We start from the raw sequence: 21,403 nt of genomic DNA on the forward strand, positions 1-21,403 counted from the left end.
TACAAGATGATTTAGGATGACTACTACAGTATGACCATTGTGAAAAGACCGACAGCAATGACAAAACTACATTACAATAGTTCTAATTGCAGCTCTAATTAAAAAAGTCGTTTGATAAGAAAAATAATAATGCATCATATTTATATAGCGCTCAAAGATGGATACAATGGATACATTATCTATGTGCTCGCACATTCACACACTGGTAGTGGTGAGCCATGTATGTAGTCCCCACATTGGTCTAGTGATATGTCATATGTCTCAGTGTGGTTAATACAGACCATTGCAAGATGAGTGTGGTTAATACAGACCATTGCGAGATGAGTGTGGCACACCATTTTATATGGGGAAAAGCTTATAATTAAATAGCGATTGTTCAGTATCCATTTTCAATGACATTTTGGTGTTTGTTGCTCGGATTAAAGTGTTCTGAACATAAAGCATCTGTGTCCTTTTCAATTTAACATTTGCAATCGTGGAATCTGTGTGTAAGGTTAATTTTGTGTTGTTCACAGATGAAGACTGTAAGTGTAGCACTGGTGTTGTGTCTCAATGTGGGAGTGGACCCCCCCGATGTCGTCAAGACATCCCCCTGCGCCAGATTGGAGTGCTGGATAGGTGAGTTTTGATTTTAAAATAAGACAACACTATCACGGAAAGTGAAGACAAAATAAAATGGATTCTTATTATGTATGCATAATGTATGTCTGCTGTTGAGTTATTTGTGCTCTTTCCAACCAATGTAATAATTAATACATAGTATAAACCAGAGTATTTGCAAACTTGGGTGAAGTTCTATAGCAACTCTATTGCATTCCAGCCCACAGCAACATAGACCTTGGTCAGGCACAGCAACATAGACCTCGGCACCTGATTTTTAACTGACTTCATTTCAATGCTGGCTTCTGTCCTCCGTCATATCTCCTGTGATGCATTCTTCGTCAGCCAGCTCCACGTTTGGGGCCAAGCTCCTGGTGATTGTAGCATTGTGGACAAATGTTCAATGAAAATTACTTTAAACAGCCCAACATGATACACAAAAATGGGGGAAAATGGTAGAAAGACACGGGGCACTGTTGGAACCAGACTGATGGTGAAGGGGCAATCAATAAGCCTCAATACTCTGCCAAAGAATATCACTGCCAAAAATGCTGAAAACAGTTTAAATGTGGCTAGCATGATAAGCAACAAACATTATATTACAAAAGGTGGAAAAGTTCAAAGGAGGAAATTTATGAATTTACTTTTATCAATTTTTAATTATTTGATAGGTCGATACTAGTGTAAATCATCTGAAAAAGCAAGCAAGTTAGTTAAATGTGTTACAAACTCTTTTTGTCAGATCCTCTGTCGATGAGTCCACAGAAAGCCCTGGAAACCATTGGGGCCAACCTGCAGAAGCAATATGAAAATTGGCAGCCAAGGGTGAGTGACTTTAAAATGTTAAACAGCCTCATTCATTTCTTCTTCATTTCTTTGTTTTTATTATTACTGGTTCTTATGAGAAATGACTTAACTCTGTAGATTTCAGACAGTATACATCTTTTCAGTAAAGTTGTCAAAGTGAGTTGTAGTGTTGAGTGGCATGAACATATTTTCTGTGCTTCTTGTCATGTGAAAATGTACCCCGAGTGTGACAAAAACATAAGCAAGCCCAACCTACTGAGTTGAGATGTATTTGATGTTATTACATTTGAATTGGATTTGAAGCCACACATGAATATCTGTAAATCCAGTTAAACAAGTATTGGATCCTGACCTCCTTCTGTAAAGCTTTACAACAATGTTTGTTTGTAATATTAGTTATTATTGAGTTTGTTACAATACCGGTAATTGTCATATATTCTGAAAAGTTGTTTTTGCCAAATAGAAGTAGAAGCAGCTATTTTTTTGTCTAAGGTAAAGGCCACCATAGAGGAGAGAGAGAGAGAGAGAGAGAGAGAGAGAGAGAGAGGCTCAAGAACCATTGGCTTTGCTTTTGTTCACCTAGGTCAGCAGCAAATGTTGGTTGAATAGCAAAGGAAGATGAGTGGGAGTCTGCGAGCTGTTCTCCGTCTCAGCTTCAATATCTATCGACAGCAATACAGCGCCACTGGGCAGATACAGACAGCCACATTCCTTACTTAATCGCCATTGACATGCGTAAGCTATTTACCTGTCATGTCACTCCAACAAGTCAAAGCAATGCTTTACACGAAAACATTAGTCAATCAAGACTCATCACAAAGCAGTTTAAAAGCTGTGCTCAGAACACAAATTACTGCCAGCCCATCATTACAAAATCATTTCTGTGTTTGCCTTTTGTGGTTTTGCATTAACCCTTACAGCCAGGGAAAATGTGGTAAACACACTTTGTTGCTACCCACTCACTTTACTTACCTAAACTTCCTCCCACTCTCTCTGCCTTGGCCATTTTCCAATCCACAGAGATGATTATTTGAATTGGGTTGAGAGAGAATGGCTGTATATTCATAAGGGTAAGAAATATGTCTTGTTGCATCTTCAATACCGTATTTTCCAGACTATAAGGCGCACCGGACGATAAGGCGCGCCTTCAATGAATGGCCCATTTTAAAACTTTGTCCATATATCAGGCGCACCGGACTATAAGGCGCACCATTAATGCAATCACAATATAATAACTTAAAATAGTGAAAATGTCAGGTCTAAATACCATCAGACATTTAACCACACGCTGGAAGGAAGAGGAGAAAAGAACCAGAACAGGTTTACTCGCGAGGAGAACGATAGAGAGAGGAAACTCAGTTACAATCTCCATCAATTCTGAGTTCTCCCTCCACGTGCTCCTCTATTTAATGTTTTGGTTGCCCTGGTTACAGAGGCGTTGCTACACTAAAGGGAGGGAAGATTGTGTCTGTAGCAACGCTGATTAGCAAAAGAATGTAGTGTGGTGTGAATTAGCACTTCATTGTCGGCCCGTGACCCCCGCAGAGTTTGTCCATCTGTTCTTCTCCAGTTGTTGGCTGAGTCGTCCGCGAATGAGATCAGATAACTTCTATTGCCGCTTTCCTGTGGAACAATGCAACTAGACCTTTGCTAGACTTTATCTACTTAGTAAATTAACACGCAATAAGAATGAGTGACTTGTCCTAAACACTTGAACAAACATTGAGTAAATATGGGATAACTTGTAACCATCTATGAACCAAACCTACAGTTAACTAAAAGGAATGAAGTTTCTTTCAACCAAATAAGAACATTTCGCCTATGCAAATAAGCTCTGCTCATTGCTAGTGAAGGCCTCTTACAGGAACAAAAACACACAGCTAACATAAGGACAGGAAGGATACAGTCCACAGGGATCAAAAGAAATCCCTGTCACTAAAGAGAAAGAACCTAGATGAAAAGGAAAGCCATAAACTCATAAATGATAAGGCTTTACTTAAATTATTACAACAGAAAACAATAACAATATATCAATAATGTTAATAATGTTTTATTGTTGTTATTGTTGTATGAATAAGAAGGGTGATATTGGGGTTTGTGACTGCAGTAAACAGGCCAAGTAGCATCATGTCAGATTTTTAATCCAAATCAAATCATTCTCCATTTTATCTTTATTATTTCAACTTCAGATGCAACAAATGACTTTATAATCACAAAATAATGATCCATAGTCTTTTTGATTCATGATTCATAGTCTTCAGCGGGCCACTTATGATTGATTTTATGACACAATGCTTCGGGCCATTTGGTCCATATATAAGGTGTACTGGACTATAAGGCTGTCAGCTTTCGAGAAAATTTGAGGTTTTTAGGTGCGCCTTATAGTCCGGAAAATACGGTAGTTTCAATGAGCCTGTGAGTGGTAAATTGCTCTTTCTAAAATTATTTTATTTATAATCCACCCAGCCAGGTGACTGTGTGGACAAAACATACCAAGATTGTAAAAGCTGGTCACCACCCAAGTGTATTCCACTTGGGTCAGCTTTTGTTTGATACGTATGGAAAACCTTTTAATGCTGTTTCTTAATCATCCAACCCCAACTTGTGTTCTCTGTTCGTCTTGTCAAGCCATGCTATCAAAGTCCCACCATGTAACCATTTACCCTGTGCAGGCAAATAGCTTTAGTCCTTATCCTTTTTTTGTACAGAAACCACACGTCTCAACACATTTCAACAAAGTTAGAGATGATTGCAGGTGTTTACTTAACATCTCAAAACAGTATCTTACTAGCGGGCCGTGAAGTTACATTGGATTCATGCTTGTTCCTCCAGTAGCCGCCTTGGTGAGACACTGTCTCGCATTTTTGAACCTCAAGCCTTTATACTGCTTTTTCAATCATTTTAATTAGCTTAGTGACCAATACTTTTATTTCGGTGGTGTTTGGTCGCATTATGAAGACTCTCCTTCTGTTTTATTACATTTTTCTTTGTATTGGCAGACCAAATGTTTTTGTAGACCCCCGAGTTCAATTTGCTGCTGCCGTTAAGTGTTACATCGATGAAGATGAGTGAGCCTTTACAAGAAGCCCAAATCATGACGTTATTGCTGCAGTGTTTCACAGATGAGCTTGTATGTTCAGGATCATGAGCTGACTTCAGCCTTTTAATCATATTTTTTAAGGTTAAATAAGCCAAGTGTTGATCTCGACACGCGATGCCTTATGGGTAAAGGTCGTTTTTTGGGGGATACCCATTCGTATTCAGAACTGGTGGAAAGCAACATCGAAAACTGCTGAACATTTCTAACTGCTGGGACATGGCAGTTAAGATTAATTAGGTTTTGACAACATTAGTCCGGATGTGATCACCTTCCCGGGACTGTATATTGACACCAGGATGTGACACTGTCAGGAAAACACAAATGGCCTAGATAAAAGTGTTGGTTTGCCCTCATAATGTGAGCTGAAGGCAGCGTAACACTCAGCAAATCACTCGACAATTTGACTTGCCGCAGTAATACTCAAATAAGTAAAAGTTTATTGATTCAAAGAGTAACCTGAAAACTATTTCTTACTGGCTGATTCCAAATTCTTTCCCATACTCTGCCGCTCTCTATTTTCTCGGTTTCAAGATCAATAAATACTATCAAATCAGTGAATAGACACATTATCAATGGACACTTTTGTTGAATTTGGAGCATTGCATGATTATTGCCGCAGCAGGAATAACGTTTTGAAGCGTATGAATGAAAGCATTGGATGGACAGGTATAGACGCGCACAGTAGTATTTTTAGTATTAGTATTTCTTCTATGATTAGAAGATGCCTTTTTACCAAAACTTGTAGGAAAACACAGAAAACTTTAAAGCGTATCAAGACGATTTAGCCCGCAATAAAAACAAAGGACAAGTTTCTCCTGCGTGCACACCTCCACTCCACTTTTACTGAGAGTCAATCTGCAGCATTGTGAGCTTACTCATGATATGGCAGTAGTTTTTGTATCGTGAGATTAATACCATGATATCGTGGAATAGTGAGCTGTAGATAGTTATATATAGTTATATAAATCCTATTTGAGCTTAATTGAGAGCTGTGTCTCGGGAAGCTAGAGAGTGAATAATGTCTTGCGGAAACTGGCTTAATGATCTTCCATTGCCTCTCCTCATGCACTTAGTCCAAATGGAGCCACAGAAAAAAACATTAGGAGGACTTACGGCCATCACACCACTACACCTCTAAACTAATATTAGGCTTTCATTTCCTTGTGGCAAGTCACAGAAGTAACTTCACGGAGCACACGCATCAATTCTTGCTGTTTCATACCCCAAGTAGTATTCTACCAAGATGTTCAAACAATTTTTTTTCTGTGTGCGATCAAAATGATGACTGGAGAGCGTTTGGGGACTCAAAACAAACTTCATTTTGTTGCGCAAGTGTGGATTCGTAAATAGGAACATTATTTCATTGATTTTAGCTCCCAGGCGAGCGAGTTAATCACATTCTTTCAAAAGTGATGTTTGTAATTGAGCGTTACCGTATGTTCCCTATATGATGAATGCACATAGTAGCTCTGAGAAAGGCAATGGTGGTCTAGTGGTACATGCAACTTCCTTCTTTGCAAACCTGTTTGATCCCCGGTCAGTGCACCAATACCCAGGCACTGTCAGTCCTAAGCTTGCAAATATTGGGTCAGCTCAGAAAGCCATCCACTGTTATTAAAAAAAAATATATATGCGTGACTCAGCATGTCCACAAAGCTGAAATTCACTTTTTCTTCACTTGTGAATATCGTCAACAAATTCATTAGATAAAGTGAACTTTTTACACCAGCAGTTTAATTTATGACAAAAATGTTTGCAAAACGCAATTTTGCTTTTTTGTATCGTATACTAGTAGCAGATAGTACAATTTCAAACCTGTCACATTCAGATGCGACAGTAACGTTGGACCTGGTCATGACGAAGGTAGCTGAGATCTCAACTGTGTACGGTGTGTATGTGTGTGTGGTATCTGTGTATATTGACTTTGTGGTGCACCAGGCCATGTATCTAACCCAGCAAAAACCTCAGTCTTATTTAATGATAAATGATGCAAACCTTTAAGCATTGCTCATTGTTAAAAGAAAGCCCTGAAGATTTGATAATTCAAGGTACGTATATGAGTTTATTAAGTATTTATTCAAATGGGTAATCAAAGTATTTTTTTTACTGACCCTGCTATATCATCCACTTTTATCATCATTTGAACAATTCTCATTTCTAACTATATTTGATCCAAGAAGCTGCAATTAACGGTGGTCGAAGGTCGGGTTGTCTTTTTCAGCATTCTACCAGTTGCGACATGAACGAATCTTTTCGTTACAATTAATCATTGACCGCTTGGGCTTGGTTTTGAACTGATCGAATCGGGTGGGTTCACTCAGTGTACTGCAATATAGATTTGCACTCATCTCGTCCTGTGACTCTATGTGCTATAATGTTTGTTGGAAGTGAACTTTTTCCTCGTGTTGCTCTGTTGCTCTTCTGCTCTGTAATACCACCATCAGAGTCCTCATAGTCAAACTCTTCCTTTGACTTTCTTTCCACCCACCTTCTGCTCATCTCTTCCCTGTTTTTAGCTTTCAAATATAATCTTCTGGCGATTAATTTCATTTTTGGACCATGGTATCTCGATTAGCCAACTAAACTATATTGCCGTCAACAAGGTTTGATTTGTTTCGTTTTACTTCAAGCCCCAAGTGTTTTAGAAATGGTTTTGTCCGTTAATTTAAACAAAGTAGCAAATAATATAGTGCATGTTGTTTTTTTGTTTTATTCACTTTTCTTAAAGGCTGTTGGCACATATAATACACACGTTTATTACATATTTTAAATGTTTCACTGTGCATTTTGGAAATCTGATCTCAACACAGTGCTCCTTTGCTTGTTTTTCAATTTATCCATCCACATTGTTTTAACAGCAAAATGTCTTACCGTGATTTTGACCTCTGCTTTGATCCATATGCGTAGTTTAATGTCAAGGCTGAGGAACAAGTTCTAGAATGATTTTAATAATCACATAGTGATCTGGCAGGGCATTGTGGCAGCCCTGTGCACCTAATCAAATACAGTGTACCGTAATTTTCGGACTATAAGTCGCGTTTTTATTTTTCATAGTTTGGGTGGGGGGGGGCCGACTTGTACTCAGGAGCGACTTATATACATATATATGTTTTTCTTTTCACTTTTTTGGGCATTTTATGGCTGGTGCGACTTATACTCCGGCGCGACTTATAGTCCGAAAATTACGGTATGTCAAATTCTGCTGTTAGGTACCATGCTGAAGATAGGGGGGATTGCTTTTGATATTTTACCCCTATTCAAGTCATTTTAGTGCAGAGCGAAGAAAACATTTGACGTCGAAATAATAATATCACACACACAATATGCACAATTGGTATGAGTCAGTAAAGCTGTTACTCCCTTCACTTTCAAAACAAGATTCATTTACACTGCCCAGAAGCCAGAAATACCACATATCAGAATCAGAATCAATTATACTGCCATTGCCTACTAGGATTTTTTCTCCCCTGCCCGATGGTTTATCACAAAACATAAATGATGATAATAAAAATGTGAAGTGCACTGTCAGAAAAACAACTTGATTGAAATGATTGAGGTTGCCAGTGAGCATATTGGTACAAAGCTGCTTGTAGTCTCAACAAAAAAATGGAATGACACATTAAACCTGTGGACACGAATTTCATTTTCCAGTGTTCACAAATGATTTTGACCGTGAGGTCACATCCTCGCTAACGAGAAGTGGAGGACACTACAGGATGCCTCCCATAAAATTACTGAACAATTTTCCTAATTTTTACCGACAAAGTTTTATGTTTGCTTTAGGAGTCCGTGTTTGAATATGTACTTTATGATTTAATTGTGGGGGAAAACCACAAGATTGCTTGTCCCCCTCGGCTTTACGAGTTACTTTTTTAGCAAGTCATGGACCTTACAAAATCGCTGACTTGTTCAAATACGGTATAAGCTTGGCTGGCTATCTTTTTTTGGCCGAATTCCTGCATGTATCTTCTTCCACGCAACACATCGGAAATTATCGATGAATGAGGCACCTTCACTTTTCGGGGTCATCAGCGCTTTTGGCTTGAAAGGTGTTGATAAAGGTTTGGTTCAAGATGTCCGCAACATTTCTTAAGATCTTTAAAACGAAAGAGGTCACACTAGCTCAGAACGAGCTAGCAACCTTTGGGTATTTAGGTTTCTGCTACAAATGTGATTTAAAAAAAATGGGAAAATTGCAAATTGTACCTTTTGCTTCATGATTACTAACGAGGCCGCCATCACAAACCCAACCAAACCTGCCCCTAATTTAAATATTTCAAACAGTGCAATGAGCATGAACATTGGGGCATATGACTCTCTCCATTAAGCTACCAGAATGTAGAAAATGAGTTTTGACCTGTAGATTTAAAACTTACAAGTAAATTTTACCCCAAAATTGTCTTTCATTAAAGAAAATATGCTATCTGAGAAGTCTGTTCGCTTAACAGCAGTTCAAATTCTTAGACTCCACAATGTGATTGTTTAGGCTTTTCTTTTTATATTCTAAATTGATTTCTATTCAAGTGTAGCGTCTTCTGATGATTCCCTCTGCAGATGGAGCTATTGGTCCTCACGTCCCTGGCCTCATTAAAAGAAAAAATATCAATATGTCACAAGACACTCAGCTTTGTTAACAGCTGCACAACATCTTTCAGTCCAAATTCTCTCCCTCGTGTCAGCCTTAATATTTCCCCAGCTTGTTGGTGGATGCTAAGACCTCTATATCTCACTGTAGACTAATTAGTGGGCCGGCCTTCTGTCTAGATTGTAAGTGTACCTCTATGAACCTTCACTTTTCAACTAATGGCTCCCCCCTGCTCTACTGATGGCCTGCACTCGTCTCCCTCATATTCTGTCTCAAGGCAGTAAGGGATATCTGTATCAGTGACCTGACTAGTAGTGGTCTTTTAATAGGCTCATTTTGTAATATGATGTCTGCCTGGCTGTCCATCTTTAAAAGCAATCACATTTAACCCTGACATTCAAAGACATTAGTGTGGCTGGCCTCTGCTCATTGATTTACACTGACATCACAATTTCCAGCATGACATCGGAGGAATCAAATTGCAATTTTAATTAAAATGCTGCTCTAATGTATGGAAATGGCCAATCATTTTTTTCTGCTTTTATGTGCTGAAGACGACAAGTTAATGTATTCTATCAGGCAGGATTGAGTGAGCTGTATGCAGGCATTCCTAATGCTCGTTTACATAACATCTAAAAAATCAATAGGATTTAGTTCAGGCACGGTGACGCATTGGTTAGCACGTTTGCCTCAGAGTGTGCAGGTTGTGGGTTAGATTCTGGCTTCGGCCTTCCTGTGAAGAGATGCACACTTGAGATTCGAGATCTCTGCACGGATAGATCAAGACACATTTCAGTTGATGTTACTCATTGTCAATCCCGACTGTTGAGCTATGAGGTGTTATTTCTCTCATTTCCGTGATTCGTTTTTAATTAGACGTTCCTGAAAATATTATAGTTTACACCTTTGACATTGAAAAGAAAATGGCTGCATAGTCGCAACATGAGGCTCACAGTGATGGATCGGTGACTTGTCCCTGCTCATTCTGCTCATCAGACCTGCTGCGAACTGAGTCAGCCATGCCCACAGGCCCCAGCAGGACTACTGTCCCGGGTGAAATGACACATAGCTCCGGTCACGGGCTGCTCTCTAATAAACTGAATGTACAATTCTTCTGACATTTGGACATGGTGTAAAATGATTTTCATTCTATGTTGGATGCACTACATAGTACAAAATATCCTTAAGTGACACTTAGTTGTGCAAATATTTGGAAATTTGTGCCTGTAAGGGAAATAATAAATGTTTAAAAATAAATGACCAGCTTAAAGCAATCTACTGGCAAACCGAGCAAGAAACAGTACCTGTCTCGTTTGTTATAAATGGAGTGTCCCCTTTTTGTCAAAAGCCTGGATGGTTTAAGATTTACTAATTTGTGAACAACTGTATCTGCAAAATGTCAGCCGTGAACAAGAGGTTGTCGTATCATTAAGTGCCTCCATGGGGATCCTGGTTTAAGACCATCAAGCTGCAACCTAGGGGATCCATTCATGTCAGACTTCAGGAAGGCTTGATTTGAAATCTATATTATTTTGAGTTTATTTTTCGGCTCTCGTCACATGCAACACAAGTTACCCGTGCCAACATAGCTGCCAATTAGACACATCTCTGAGCCTGCTCTAGTCTACTGTATATATCGGTGACACTTGCAACTGGAATTACATGGACGAGTTTCTGTTGATTATGCAACAGGCCATTGGCAGCTAATTCTGAAACTAACGTACTTTGACAGCTACTGTAAAAAAGGGACTCTTTAAATGGATTTTCCGTCCTTTAAATCTGAACTCTGGGTCCTTTAAATTGAGGTTACTTCTGCTGAACGGAATGGTAAACAACTCAAAGATGGTTGGCCGGTGTTTCCCCCCCAAAACCCCCCACCCCCAACTTTTCTCTTTTTATTAATGTCTGACTTCACAAATTATAGTAGTGCCATTATTTTCTCTCGTACAAAGACTCACAAGGGGCACACCATGAACATATTATTCAACAACAAAGTAGCAAACATTCATGAGGATTTGTACGCCTCCCTTGTATATGTTTAACTACTCAATGCTCAATGTATATGCCTCTTCTCTGAGCCTTCTTGTCATAACATTCATTCATTTCGTTGACCCCCGTGCAGTCCCACTGATCCCTGTCGGCGTGGCATCATTTAATACGATGAATATAAAGGCAATGCTTAGTCTTAGTTTTTATGGTAGTTTCTCTCACAGTTCTGCAGAGATATTAAGCGGTGAATATGTATATGACATAAATGTATTCTATGCATATCTGGAGAAGTTCCCCCCATAGTAAAAAGCACCCTAGTATTTCTTCTTTGCACTACTCATCTGACCAAGGACTCTAAATGAGGCTGAAATTTTAAATTGTTGTACAGCAAAATTCTTGATCATTTCACTCATGCTCATGTCTTCTTTCATGTGTTTCAGGCACGTTACAAACAAAGCCTGGACCCCACAGTGGATGAGGTGAAAAAGCTATGCACGTCTCTCAGGCGAAATGCCAAAGAGGAGCGGGTCCTCTTTCACTACAATGGCCATGGGGTTCCACGGCCCACTGTCAATGGAGAAATTTGGGTCTTTAATAAGGTAACACTCAACTCATTAATAATCCATTGACAGACAGCGTATTATGTTTATTTGCATTGGAATTCAAAATGTAATTTTAAATTAAGCTTATAATCACAGCTGAGTTCGAGTCAATATATGTAAATCCCCTTGAAAAGTAATAAATGTGCTTCAACTTTTAAATAAAGGGTATCTTATTTTACTATTAGCCTAAAAAATGGCACATGTGCCAGATTGGTGTGACAATTTACCTGAGCGTTTAACTTACGGAAGAAAACGTTTGCCTTTGGATCACTCATTAATTCATACACTATTGGTATTTTATTTTATCCTCCAATTCTAATGACTTGATGTTTTCAATGTGACATTTACGTTTAATCAACCACATTATTATACGCATAACACCCAAAAGACTCCTGCTGTCAATGGCCATAAATTCCAATCATCCCAGCTAACTTGTATTGCAATAGATGTCTAAAAACAAAAAAATAATACAATATCTAAGGGAAGTACTTAAGCCTATGTCTTCACACAATTAGTAAAACAAATTAAAAAAACACATGAAGGCATAGAGGTGAAAAAAATCCACACAAAAATTTGATCAAAAACTTACTTTATTAACATAATACAAATGTTTACTGAATGAATATATGGCACAACGAATGAACTAAGCAACTTCAGTTTACTATTACTGGATTTTAAAATGAGATTCATTTAAATGACTCTTTTGGGGATAACTGTAGTATTTCTTATTGTACCGCAATTTGAGATGTCCTACCTGTTTAAGATGAGGTTTCTGCTAGAGTTAAGATTAGATTTAATATTTTAACAAATAAGAAAATCAATCTTAAAACAGGATGTTACGAAACATTTTTGGGGGTAAGAACCAAATAATTTGCAGCATGCTTGCTGGTATCCCAGTGCTAATCGTCAGTGAAGACATGAAATATTGTTTTGAGTTTTTCATTGCCCCTATTCAATAAGCGAGCAGTGATGCAGTGTTGTCTTCTAAACTTAGCTGCTGCCACTCGATCCCCAGCACACCCACAGCTGTAGTGTCCTTTCAGCTTCTTCTGTTCTTCCTCGGCTTTCTTTTCAATAAGTTGTTCATTATGCGCATTTCATTCACGAAAAGAAATGCAACCTGACTGTCAATAGTGATGTCTGATCATTAGCCCATTCCTGTTTGATCACCCACATTTCGCTTATATTGACGTCATTGATCATTAATAATTCTACTAAATCAATTTTATGATGCCACACCACTCTAATTCTTTCACCACTCTCATGTGTTCCTCTTCAAGAACTACACCCAGTACATCCCGCTGTCCATCTATGACCTTCAGACCTGGATGGGGAGCCCCTCCATTTTCGTTTATGACTGCTCCAATGCTGGAATCATTGTCACGTCCTTCAAACAGTTCGCCCTGCAGCGAGAACAGGAGCTGGAGGTGGGCGCGTACACGCACGCACGCACGCACGCACGCACGCACACACACACACACACACACACACACACACACACACACACACACACACACACACACACACACACTGTTATTCATGTGATTCATAAATATATTCTTCATGAGAGCTTGCTCATTGAATGAAACCTACACGTATAAAACAGTAATTTGACCCTAGGTATGCTGTTTAATGATGTATATAATTCTTTATCCTTTTGCGAATGTGTGGTGGCGAACATACATAGTATGTCTTTAAACATGCCCTTTAAACATAATGGAAGTAAATGTTACTAGAATTTGTTTTAATCATGGAAATATGGGTCATTCCAAAAAGAGGAGTTTACAGTAGTGAAATTTGAGGTGCAAATTCTTATTGAATTGTAGCCCTCAGATTCACAATTGAATCAAATGTTGCGGTGGCAAGGGATTCCCTCCCTAATTCAAGAGATAATTATGCCAACATAAATGTTGGTTATTTTGAATAGAGCAAAGCGTGAGTATAATGTGGAGGACATCCACAACGAGCAAAACACATTTGTGATTGAAGACAGTAGAAGCTGATAAAAATCCTTCACTGTACTTATCCAACTTAAAGCCTTTTTTTTTTTTCTTGTCAAGTCAAATTTATTTGTATAGCCCTAAATCACAAGCAGTCTCAAAGGGCTTCACATAGACAAAAATTGACAATTCTCAAAGCATCCATCCCCTGATCTTAAGCTCCCAAAAGGGCAAGGAAAAACTAAAAAAAAAACTACCAGGGGGTTGTGTTTGAAAAGAACTTGAGCAAATTGTTGCCAAAGTACTCCCGTACAGTTCTTTGGTTTCACCAACTTACACTGAAAGTATTTATCTGTAGCAGTAACATTACCAGTCAGTGTTAACTGATGTATACATATAATTGTAAATAGCTTTTACTACTCCCTCTGGTAGTGAATTAAATGACAGCTGCCCCTGTAAATGCAGCAAAAGTTACATCTATTGTAACATCTACAAAGCTTGAGCGATTGCTCTTCACACCCACTCATGCAGGAAGTCCATAACGTGCTGGGGTCATGGAAGATGAAGGGACATTTTAATCATTCAAAAGATGATCCATGCAGCGGGGGAAATCCACCTCGCCCACCCACTGGTCAAGCATCCTTTTCATAGCAGTGTGTAACACAGCACATTGGCATACAATCGGCACATACTGCCATTTTCAGCCTTATGGCTTTGATACGCTCACATTCTGAATACTCTGTAAGAGATACTGTCGATGAAGATGTCGGCATGAAATAGAGAGCTGCAGGAAATCTAGGACGTCTCAGTTGCTGCGGAGAACTTCCTGCACAGCAACAGCCTTTTGACGTCCGTGTGTGCATGCCACCTCCTGAGTGCGCTATTATAGGGCCACCTGGTTTGTTTAAAATATCTCATCACTCTCTGTGTGCACTTAGCCTACATATTCGCTGTGGAGCTTTTCTCAGACTGAAAGGAAACAAATTGTACTCGATGCGCAGACACGCAGAAGCGCCTGACCTTTGGTGTGGATTGTTGACCGAAGGCTGGGTGTTTTGGTTGTCATCATTTCCACAAAACGGTTCCAGTACCATGCACCCCTAATGAAGATATTTGAGATAGAAAACGGCGGATAGGCGGGTTTACAATAATAGATTCTACCTATTACGAATACTTTTGCTTGGTTGTGGTCGCTTTGTAGAAGCTTTGTTTTACTGTGGTAGTGATCGTGATCATGTTCCATGCATCCAGTCCTTCCCTGTTGAATTAGTCTCATTAATTAGTGTCACTTAAAAGAAAAGCATTCCAAGCTTTTGCGTTGGTCTCTAATATTCACAGTAGAGGACAAAGAAAAGAAACCTGCCATGGTGATTTTTATGGTAATTTGTGAGATTACAATATGCTAATGTGATAATTATGCTGGATACTCTGCATTCAACAGCTTCCGCTGGCAATGCTGTCATATTTACCTCGAGGATTAGTGTGGCACACACGTTCTCCAAATTTTCTTTCAGGCGACGATGCAATTCTGAGGGTGACACAACTGGGACCTCACAAAGAACGTGCTGCTTTGTTTGCTAAAAACAACAACAACAAAAAGAGTCATGCAATAGCAAGATTGCTACACATAAGTACGTCATCAAACTGCTGCCCACTCATGCCTAAAAGCCTTATAGGCCTATAGAGAAATTACTAGTGTTGTCTTTTATGTCAAATTCAATGTTCTTTATCGGCATAAACCATACATCCATTCTCTTGTCCTCATTCGGGTTGCACGCTTGCTGGAACTTATCCCAGCTATCATTGAGCAAGAGGCTGAGTAGAACCTGAACTGGTTGCCTACCAGTCACAGGCAGAAAAGTAAACCATTCACATTAACTCCTACAGACAATTTAGTGGTCAGTCAACCTACCATGCATGTTTTGGGAATGTGGAAGGAAACCAAATACCCAGAGAAAATTCAGACAGGAATGGGGAGAACATGCAAACTCCACAAGGAAGGATGGTTTCAAACCCTCAACCTCAGAACTGTGCAGGGGATGTGCGAACTAGTCATCCACCATGTCACCCTATCGCCTTAATACGTATTAGTTCAAAATTCAATCATGGGATGGATGTTGACTTCACCCATGTTTTCATTTCATTAAGATAAAATGTGCAGAGTTGGGTCAAAATGTCAGGAAAAAAAGTGTCTGCTGTTTCTCAGTATGAGTATGGTGTAGTGAACTTTCTAAGAATGTATGGTAGAAAATTCTTCCTAAGAACACGCCTCCATATAAATTGGAACGCACGCATGCACACACACACACACACACACACACACACACACACACACACACACACACACACACACACACACACACACACACACACACACACACACACACACACACACACACACACACACACACATTTAGTCCTTTGCAGAGCTGGACTAAATTCTGATAGACCAGGGCAGTGTAGGGCATAAAAAAGTAGTTTGCACCATTTTGGGACTTAATTCACATCCAAACAAATTGTTATGATCTTGTTACTTTTGAACACCATATATCCTGTATGTCAATCGTAATCTGTCCTTCTCGAATTATTTCCCAGATGTAGTCACTGTAATAATCAAGGCTGAAATTGTTTAGGCCCAGATGGGGGCAAAAGAGCTCCAGTTTCGTTCATATTTGATATACGTTAGATGTGATGTGTTCAAATAAGTTGAACCAGCAGAATCAGTGTCTTGGTACGTCTTTGCAGGTGGCCGCTATCAATCCTAGCCATCCACTTGCTCAGATGCCGCTGCCACCATCCATGAAGAACTGTATCCAGCTGGCTGCCTGCGAGGCTAGCGAGTTGCTACCAATGAACCCTGACCTCCCCGCTGACCTTTTCACCTCCTGCCTCACCACACCTATAAAGATTGCCTTGCGGTGGTAAGTCTTTTGCACATTCATACCTTTGCTTGATAAACCCATAAATCACAAAGGGTATTTTAATCAAGATTTAAGAACAGACTTACTGAATAAAACTAACATTTTTATGCAGATGAGTAAGTTTTTTTTGCTCAGGCCTCAACCCTTTCACTTAATATTGGCTATGTACAGACACAGCAATCTCTGATGGGCAAAAAAAAAAAAACGATAAACCAACCTCAAGCAGAGTGCTACACGGAGGATGGTCCCTGCATGGGTGTCGAGTAAAACGTTAATACCTGATTATATTCAGGAAAATATGTTCATTAGGGAGGCTCGTCTAGTACAGCCACCTGATGTGAGTGCATAACAATGTCAACTTTAAATGATCATCTTTCCTGGAGCAAACTGGTTGCATCAGCCAAGCAGCATGTTTGTGTGTGCATCAAGCTGAGTGGCTTCCACATGGTGATCACATCGGCAATCACTTAAAAGAATCCACCCTCTGAGATTCAAGTTTAAATTCAGCCGCACACAGAGCGACTTTGCTAAAAAGACAGAACTGTTCACAAATGAATGTGAAATAATGTTTTGAAGCATCGTTTATTATTTTACTGAACCACAAAGTGTGGTTTGGTTGAACCGCCCAGGCTGTTTTTGCTGTATTAACCAATCAGAAGAGAAGAGGGTGAATATGTCAATTTTCTTCATATTCCTTGATGCAAATTTCATTGCTGACCTCAAGGATTGAACAAACCACCAAGAATGTTTTTTGTTTTTTTTTAACTGTACAGCACGATTATTTCATCTTACCACGATACATCATTTATGCAACTTGGCAGTGCTGCAGTATTCAGTTCTCCATTGAAAATCATAGTTTCCTAGCTGGTTCAGGATAAGGATATAGTATTAGCTGTATATTTTCAGAATGCAATATATTATCAGTTGAAATGTCACGTAATATTTACAAAGGTCATCTGAGCGTTGTTTTTGGTGCTGTACTTCAAAGGCTCTCCTTTATATCAATATTGTCTGTTGTCTCGAGTGCCTGCACGCGCACACACCCGCCTGCGTGCATTTTCATTACAAGCGTCAGACAGATGATTGAACACGTTTTCTATTCAAAATTCAATCTAGTCTATAAACTTTCCATGACGCATTTTCTGTTAGGGAGAGTGACAGGCTACCTTCAAGAAGTGGCCTACAGCTGCCATAACGTTTCTTTCCTGCCATAAATGTTGAAGAGTTTAGTCACTCTTCCACTGCTCTAAATCCACATATAGCTATGACCTTCACCATAATGAACCCTCAGTATTATGCCATTAATATTGATATCCCTCACCGACATTCTATTTCATAGATCAAGCTTCTGAATTAGATTGACTCAACTGTTCCTTGAAGCTCTGTAACTCTATTAATGGATGTCGTGTCCTGTGACTGTTTAGTAAGAAATGCTTTAATTAGTTATAATGAACACTCCACTTACTATTACACCTTCAAAATTTACCAAATCCTCTTCGCAATCAACATACAGTGCACATGTCAGGCTGAGGCTATGATGAATTGTCCCCTTGCGTAGTATCTAGAGGTGTCAAAATAGATTGATTATTCGGAATGAATAAATGATCAAATTAATCCAAAACGTCTTTCAATAATCAATTAATAGTTTGGACCCATTCTTTACCTAAAAATGATCAAAATCCTCTGATTTCAGCCCCTCAACAGAAATTATTTTCTAATTTCTGTAGTCCTTCATGAAAGCAGATTGATTACCGTAATTTTCGGACTATAAATCGCACCGGAGTATAAATCGCACCAGCCATAAAATGCCCAAAAAAGTGAAAAAAAAAACATATATATGTATATAAGTCGCTGCTGAGTATAAGTTGCCCCCCCCACCCAAACTATGCAAAACAAATGCGACTTATAGTCCGAAAATTACGGTAATTGTGTGTTTTATCAAAATAAGACATTTACTAATATCTGCTTTTACTTTGGAAAACAATGACTAAACCAATACCAGAATCCATTTCAAAAAGTTTTGGTGAGTACAACTACAACCTCTCTCGTGTGATATTGCTGAATTGTTGTTTAGTTGTTGTTGTTTTTTTATCACTCAGCAATACCAAATAAACAACAATAGCGGTACTAATTGGTTATTAAACAGTAATGAGATTTTTTTTGTAATAGAAAAAAAATCAATCTAATTAATCAACTGAATATTTGTTTGAAAATTATTTGATAGTGACGGTATCAGTACGGTGCCAGGAAAACTGCTGTACGTCACGAGTGTGAATTATTTTAAATTCAGCGCAAAATTTGTGACTGATCGGAAAGAATAAAAACTGCATTGAGTAGACTCCTTGTGCTTCAACCTCACTTTTTAGATTCATAAATTTCATATGTAGCCTTCTTCCCTCCTATCTGCTAGTTTGAATAACAGCACCATTAGCTCATTTTTTCTGCTCTTCATATGAAATTATGCTAATCTTTCTCCGATTTTTCTTAGATTTCCAAAGCTTTAGAAAATGATGAGTACTGTATACAGTATTTGCTGGAGTTTGTGAGTGGGTGAAGGGATGCACTGATATGTGAGCATACCTGGGTTTTAAAATTTAATGAGAGGCAGCAAGGCATGGATGATTGTGGTACAGAAGGGGAGAGAGAGAGACGAGAAACGAGCAGGCTGTGTGCATGCTTACATCACATTGCTCAGCTGTGCAGAAAACCTTTACCAATAGATATCCATCTTTCATGATTTTGCCAATGCTTTGATCAACTTCATTTGATCCAGGATCTGGAAAATAGAGAGGAAAGGCACAGGACATAACTGACTTACAGTACAAATCCAAAATTGTCGAGCAGATATTTATTGTATTTTATTTTTTGGAGTAATCTCATAACATGATTGGCAAAAAAAAACACATTTTTGTCTCAGAATCTTAGAAATCAATTTTGCCAAGCTTATTGTCTCTTGTTGATGTTTTACAATTACTTATGGACATCTAATAATGAAATAAGTTGTTTTTTAATTAAAATAGTTTATTATTGCTCCACTTTAGCCAATGTCATCTTAAAAAACGAAGCACGTAAATTTAAGCTGTTTTACGTAGTGAAATATCAATCAATTATTGATGAGATCTTTTTTCCCCCTCAAGTATTAAATATTCATAACTTATGCAAAGGCGTGTGCTGTATGCTTTCTGTTATTGCTGCTACCTTTCAACATTGCAGTTAAGATTGGATGATGTAGACCATGTCATTATGTATGCAATGAACAGTGTGCTTTCCATAAAGAGAGGAAACACGGATGAGACTTAAGTAAGAGGCTGGGCTCACATTTTGCTCCTTTAATTTATGGGGCTCCCCTGACATATATACACCTCCCTCATTATGGTCTTACAAATCTGACTTCAGCTCTATGCTTCAGTTTTACAGTAAAGAAATTAAGCCATTGCAACAGTTATACATGGCACATTATACACCTTGAACTTGTTTGAGGATCTCCTCTGCTCCATTGATCTAGGATGATCTATGAACGTAGGTAAGTACACATATATATTTTGGTGTGCTTCTCAAATGAGGATCAGAGGTTGTGGTTTGGTGCTTTTTTTTCCCCCTGACCCACTGACCACATGGATGAACATGGATGACTTTTTTTACTCCTACTCAATAAATTATTGGGAGTATGACTTTCTATCCTTACTTGAGTCATTATTGTAAAGTAACAGTACTCCCGAGTATGATATTTGGCTAGTCTTCCCACATGTGGCTATACTGCAACATAAATATCAGATCTCAGTTGCCCTTGCCATGTCCCAGCCGGGGTGGCGACAGAAGCAGCTACTTCGCGAGTTGCCGCTCGGACTGAACTGAGAAAGGAATGAATCAGTAATCAGTTCATGCAGACATTCAATTGAGTATGTTCACGCAAAACAATTTTGTTTGAATAAATCGTTTGGCAATTGCAGAACACCAAAACCAGTCTCTCTCTGAGTTGCATTCACTGCATCTATGGTGAGGCTTGTAAGTTTGAATTCACAATCAAAGCAAAACAACAAAACAAAAGCGACAGCCCTCTTAAATTTGCTTGCTTGTATGTCAAGGCACCACTGTATTATTTTCAACAATTTCATTGATAATTTCAATAATAACAGTAATTTTATCCTAATTATGTATGCGCTCAATGGAACGTTTTATTCCGGGGGTTAAAAAAACAACTAAATTTGATCATTGTTTTTCAATTTGAACAAATCGGAATTCAGCCTATGGTTTTTAGCATAACCTCCAGCCCATGTTCTCTCCCATCTCTACTCTCTTCCTCCCATTCCACAGGGGTTGGGGAAGAACTGAATATTCTCTCATGCAACCTTCCTCAATTGTTGTAGCTCTGTTTACATTGTCTTGACTCTCTGTTATTGTCAGAAAGCTACAATATTTCCAACTCTTGTATAATTCAGAAATAAATCAATTTAGTATATACTCTGCAATGTATTATTCTGAGGCAAACAATTGCTTAATTAACATCCTCAAGTTCCTCATTCTTGTTCCATATGGTAAAATGTCATAATATTGAAGGAGTCTACATGAAGCATCTCCTTTTGCTGGATGGTCTCTTCTCATTTTTATTCCAGGTGGTCTAATACATTTATTTAGCACTATACCTTCCCTCACCCAGGTGTATAATGCAAATGTAATGTCAAAATGAACTCAGTGAGTCTCCTCATGCCTGTCAAGAGGCTACTATGAGTTAATGCTTCACTGTAAACAACGCAAGCACATCTACTACTACTGACTACTATAACCCAGACAAGTTACCTATTAAGGAAATGATGAATTCTGAAGTTCTGAGTATGTTTGAAACCGACATCTTCACATCT

At 38.7% G+C, this 21,403-nt stretch overlaps 1 protein-coding gene across 4 annotated transcripts in view; it reads left to right on the top strand.

Annotated features, from left to right (window-relative positions):
- Positions 1-21,403, top strand: part of rptor (regulatory associated protein of MTOR, complex 1) — a 90,249-nt gene that overhangs the window by 7,276 nt on the left and 61,570 nt on the right. For all 4 annotated transcript variants that reach the window (XM_061274430.1, XM_061274433.1, XM_061274432.1 and 1 more), the window contains exons 3-7: positions 516-618; positions 1,343-1,425; positions 11,522-11,680; positions 12,964-13,110; positions 16,369-16,544. In XM_061274430.1, the coding sequence (XP_061130414.1) occupies positions 516-618; positions 1,343-1,425; positions 11,522-11,680; positions 12,964-13,110; positions 16,369-16,544 (668 nt within the window). The remainder of the gene's footprint in view (positions 1-515; positions 619-1,342; positions 1,426-11,521; positions 11,681-12,963; positions 13,111-16,368; positions 16,545-21,403) is intronic.

This window comes from Syngnathus typhle, linkage group LG3, assembly GCF_033458585.1.
Source record: "Syngnathus typhle isolate RoL2023-S1 ecotype Sweden linkage group LG3, RoL_Styp_1.0, whole genome shotgun sequence".
Lineage (NCBI taxonomy): Eukaryota > Metazoa > Chordata > Actinopteri > Syngnathiformes > Syngnathidae > Syngnathus > Syngnathus typhle.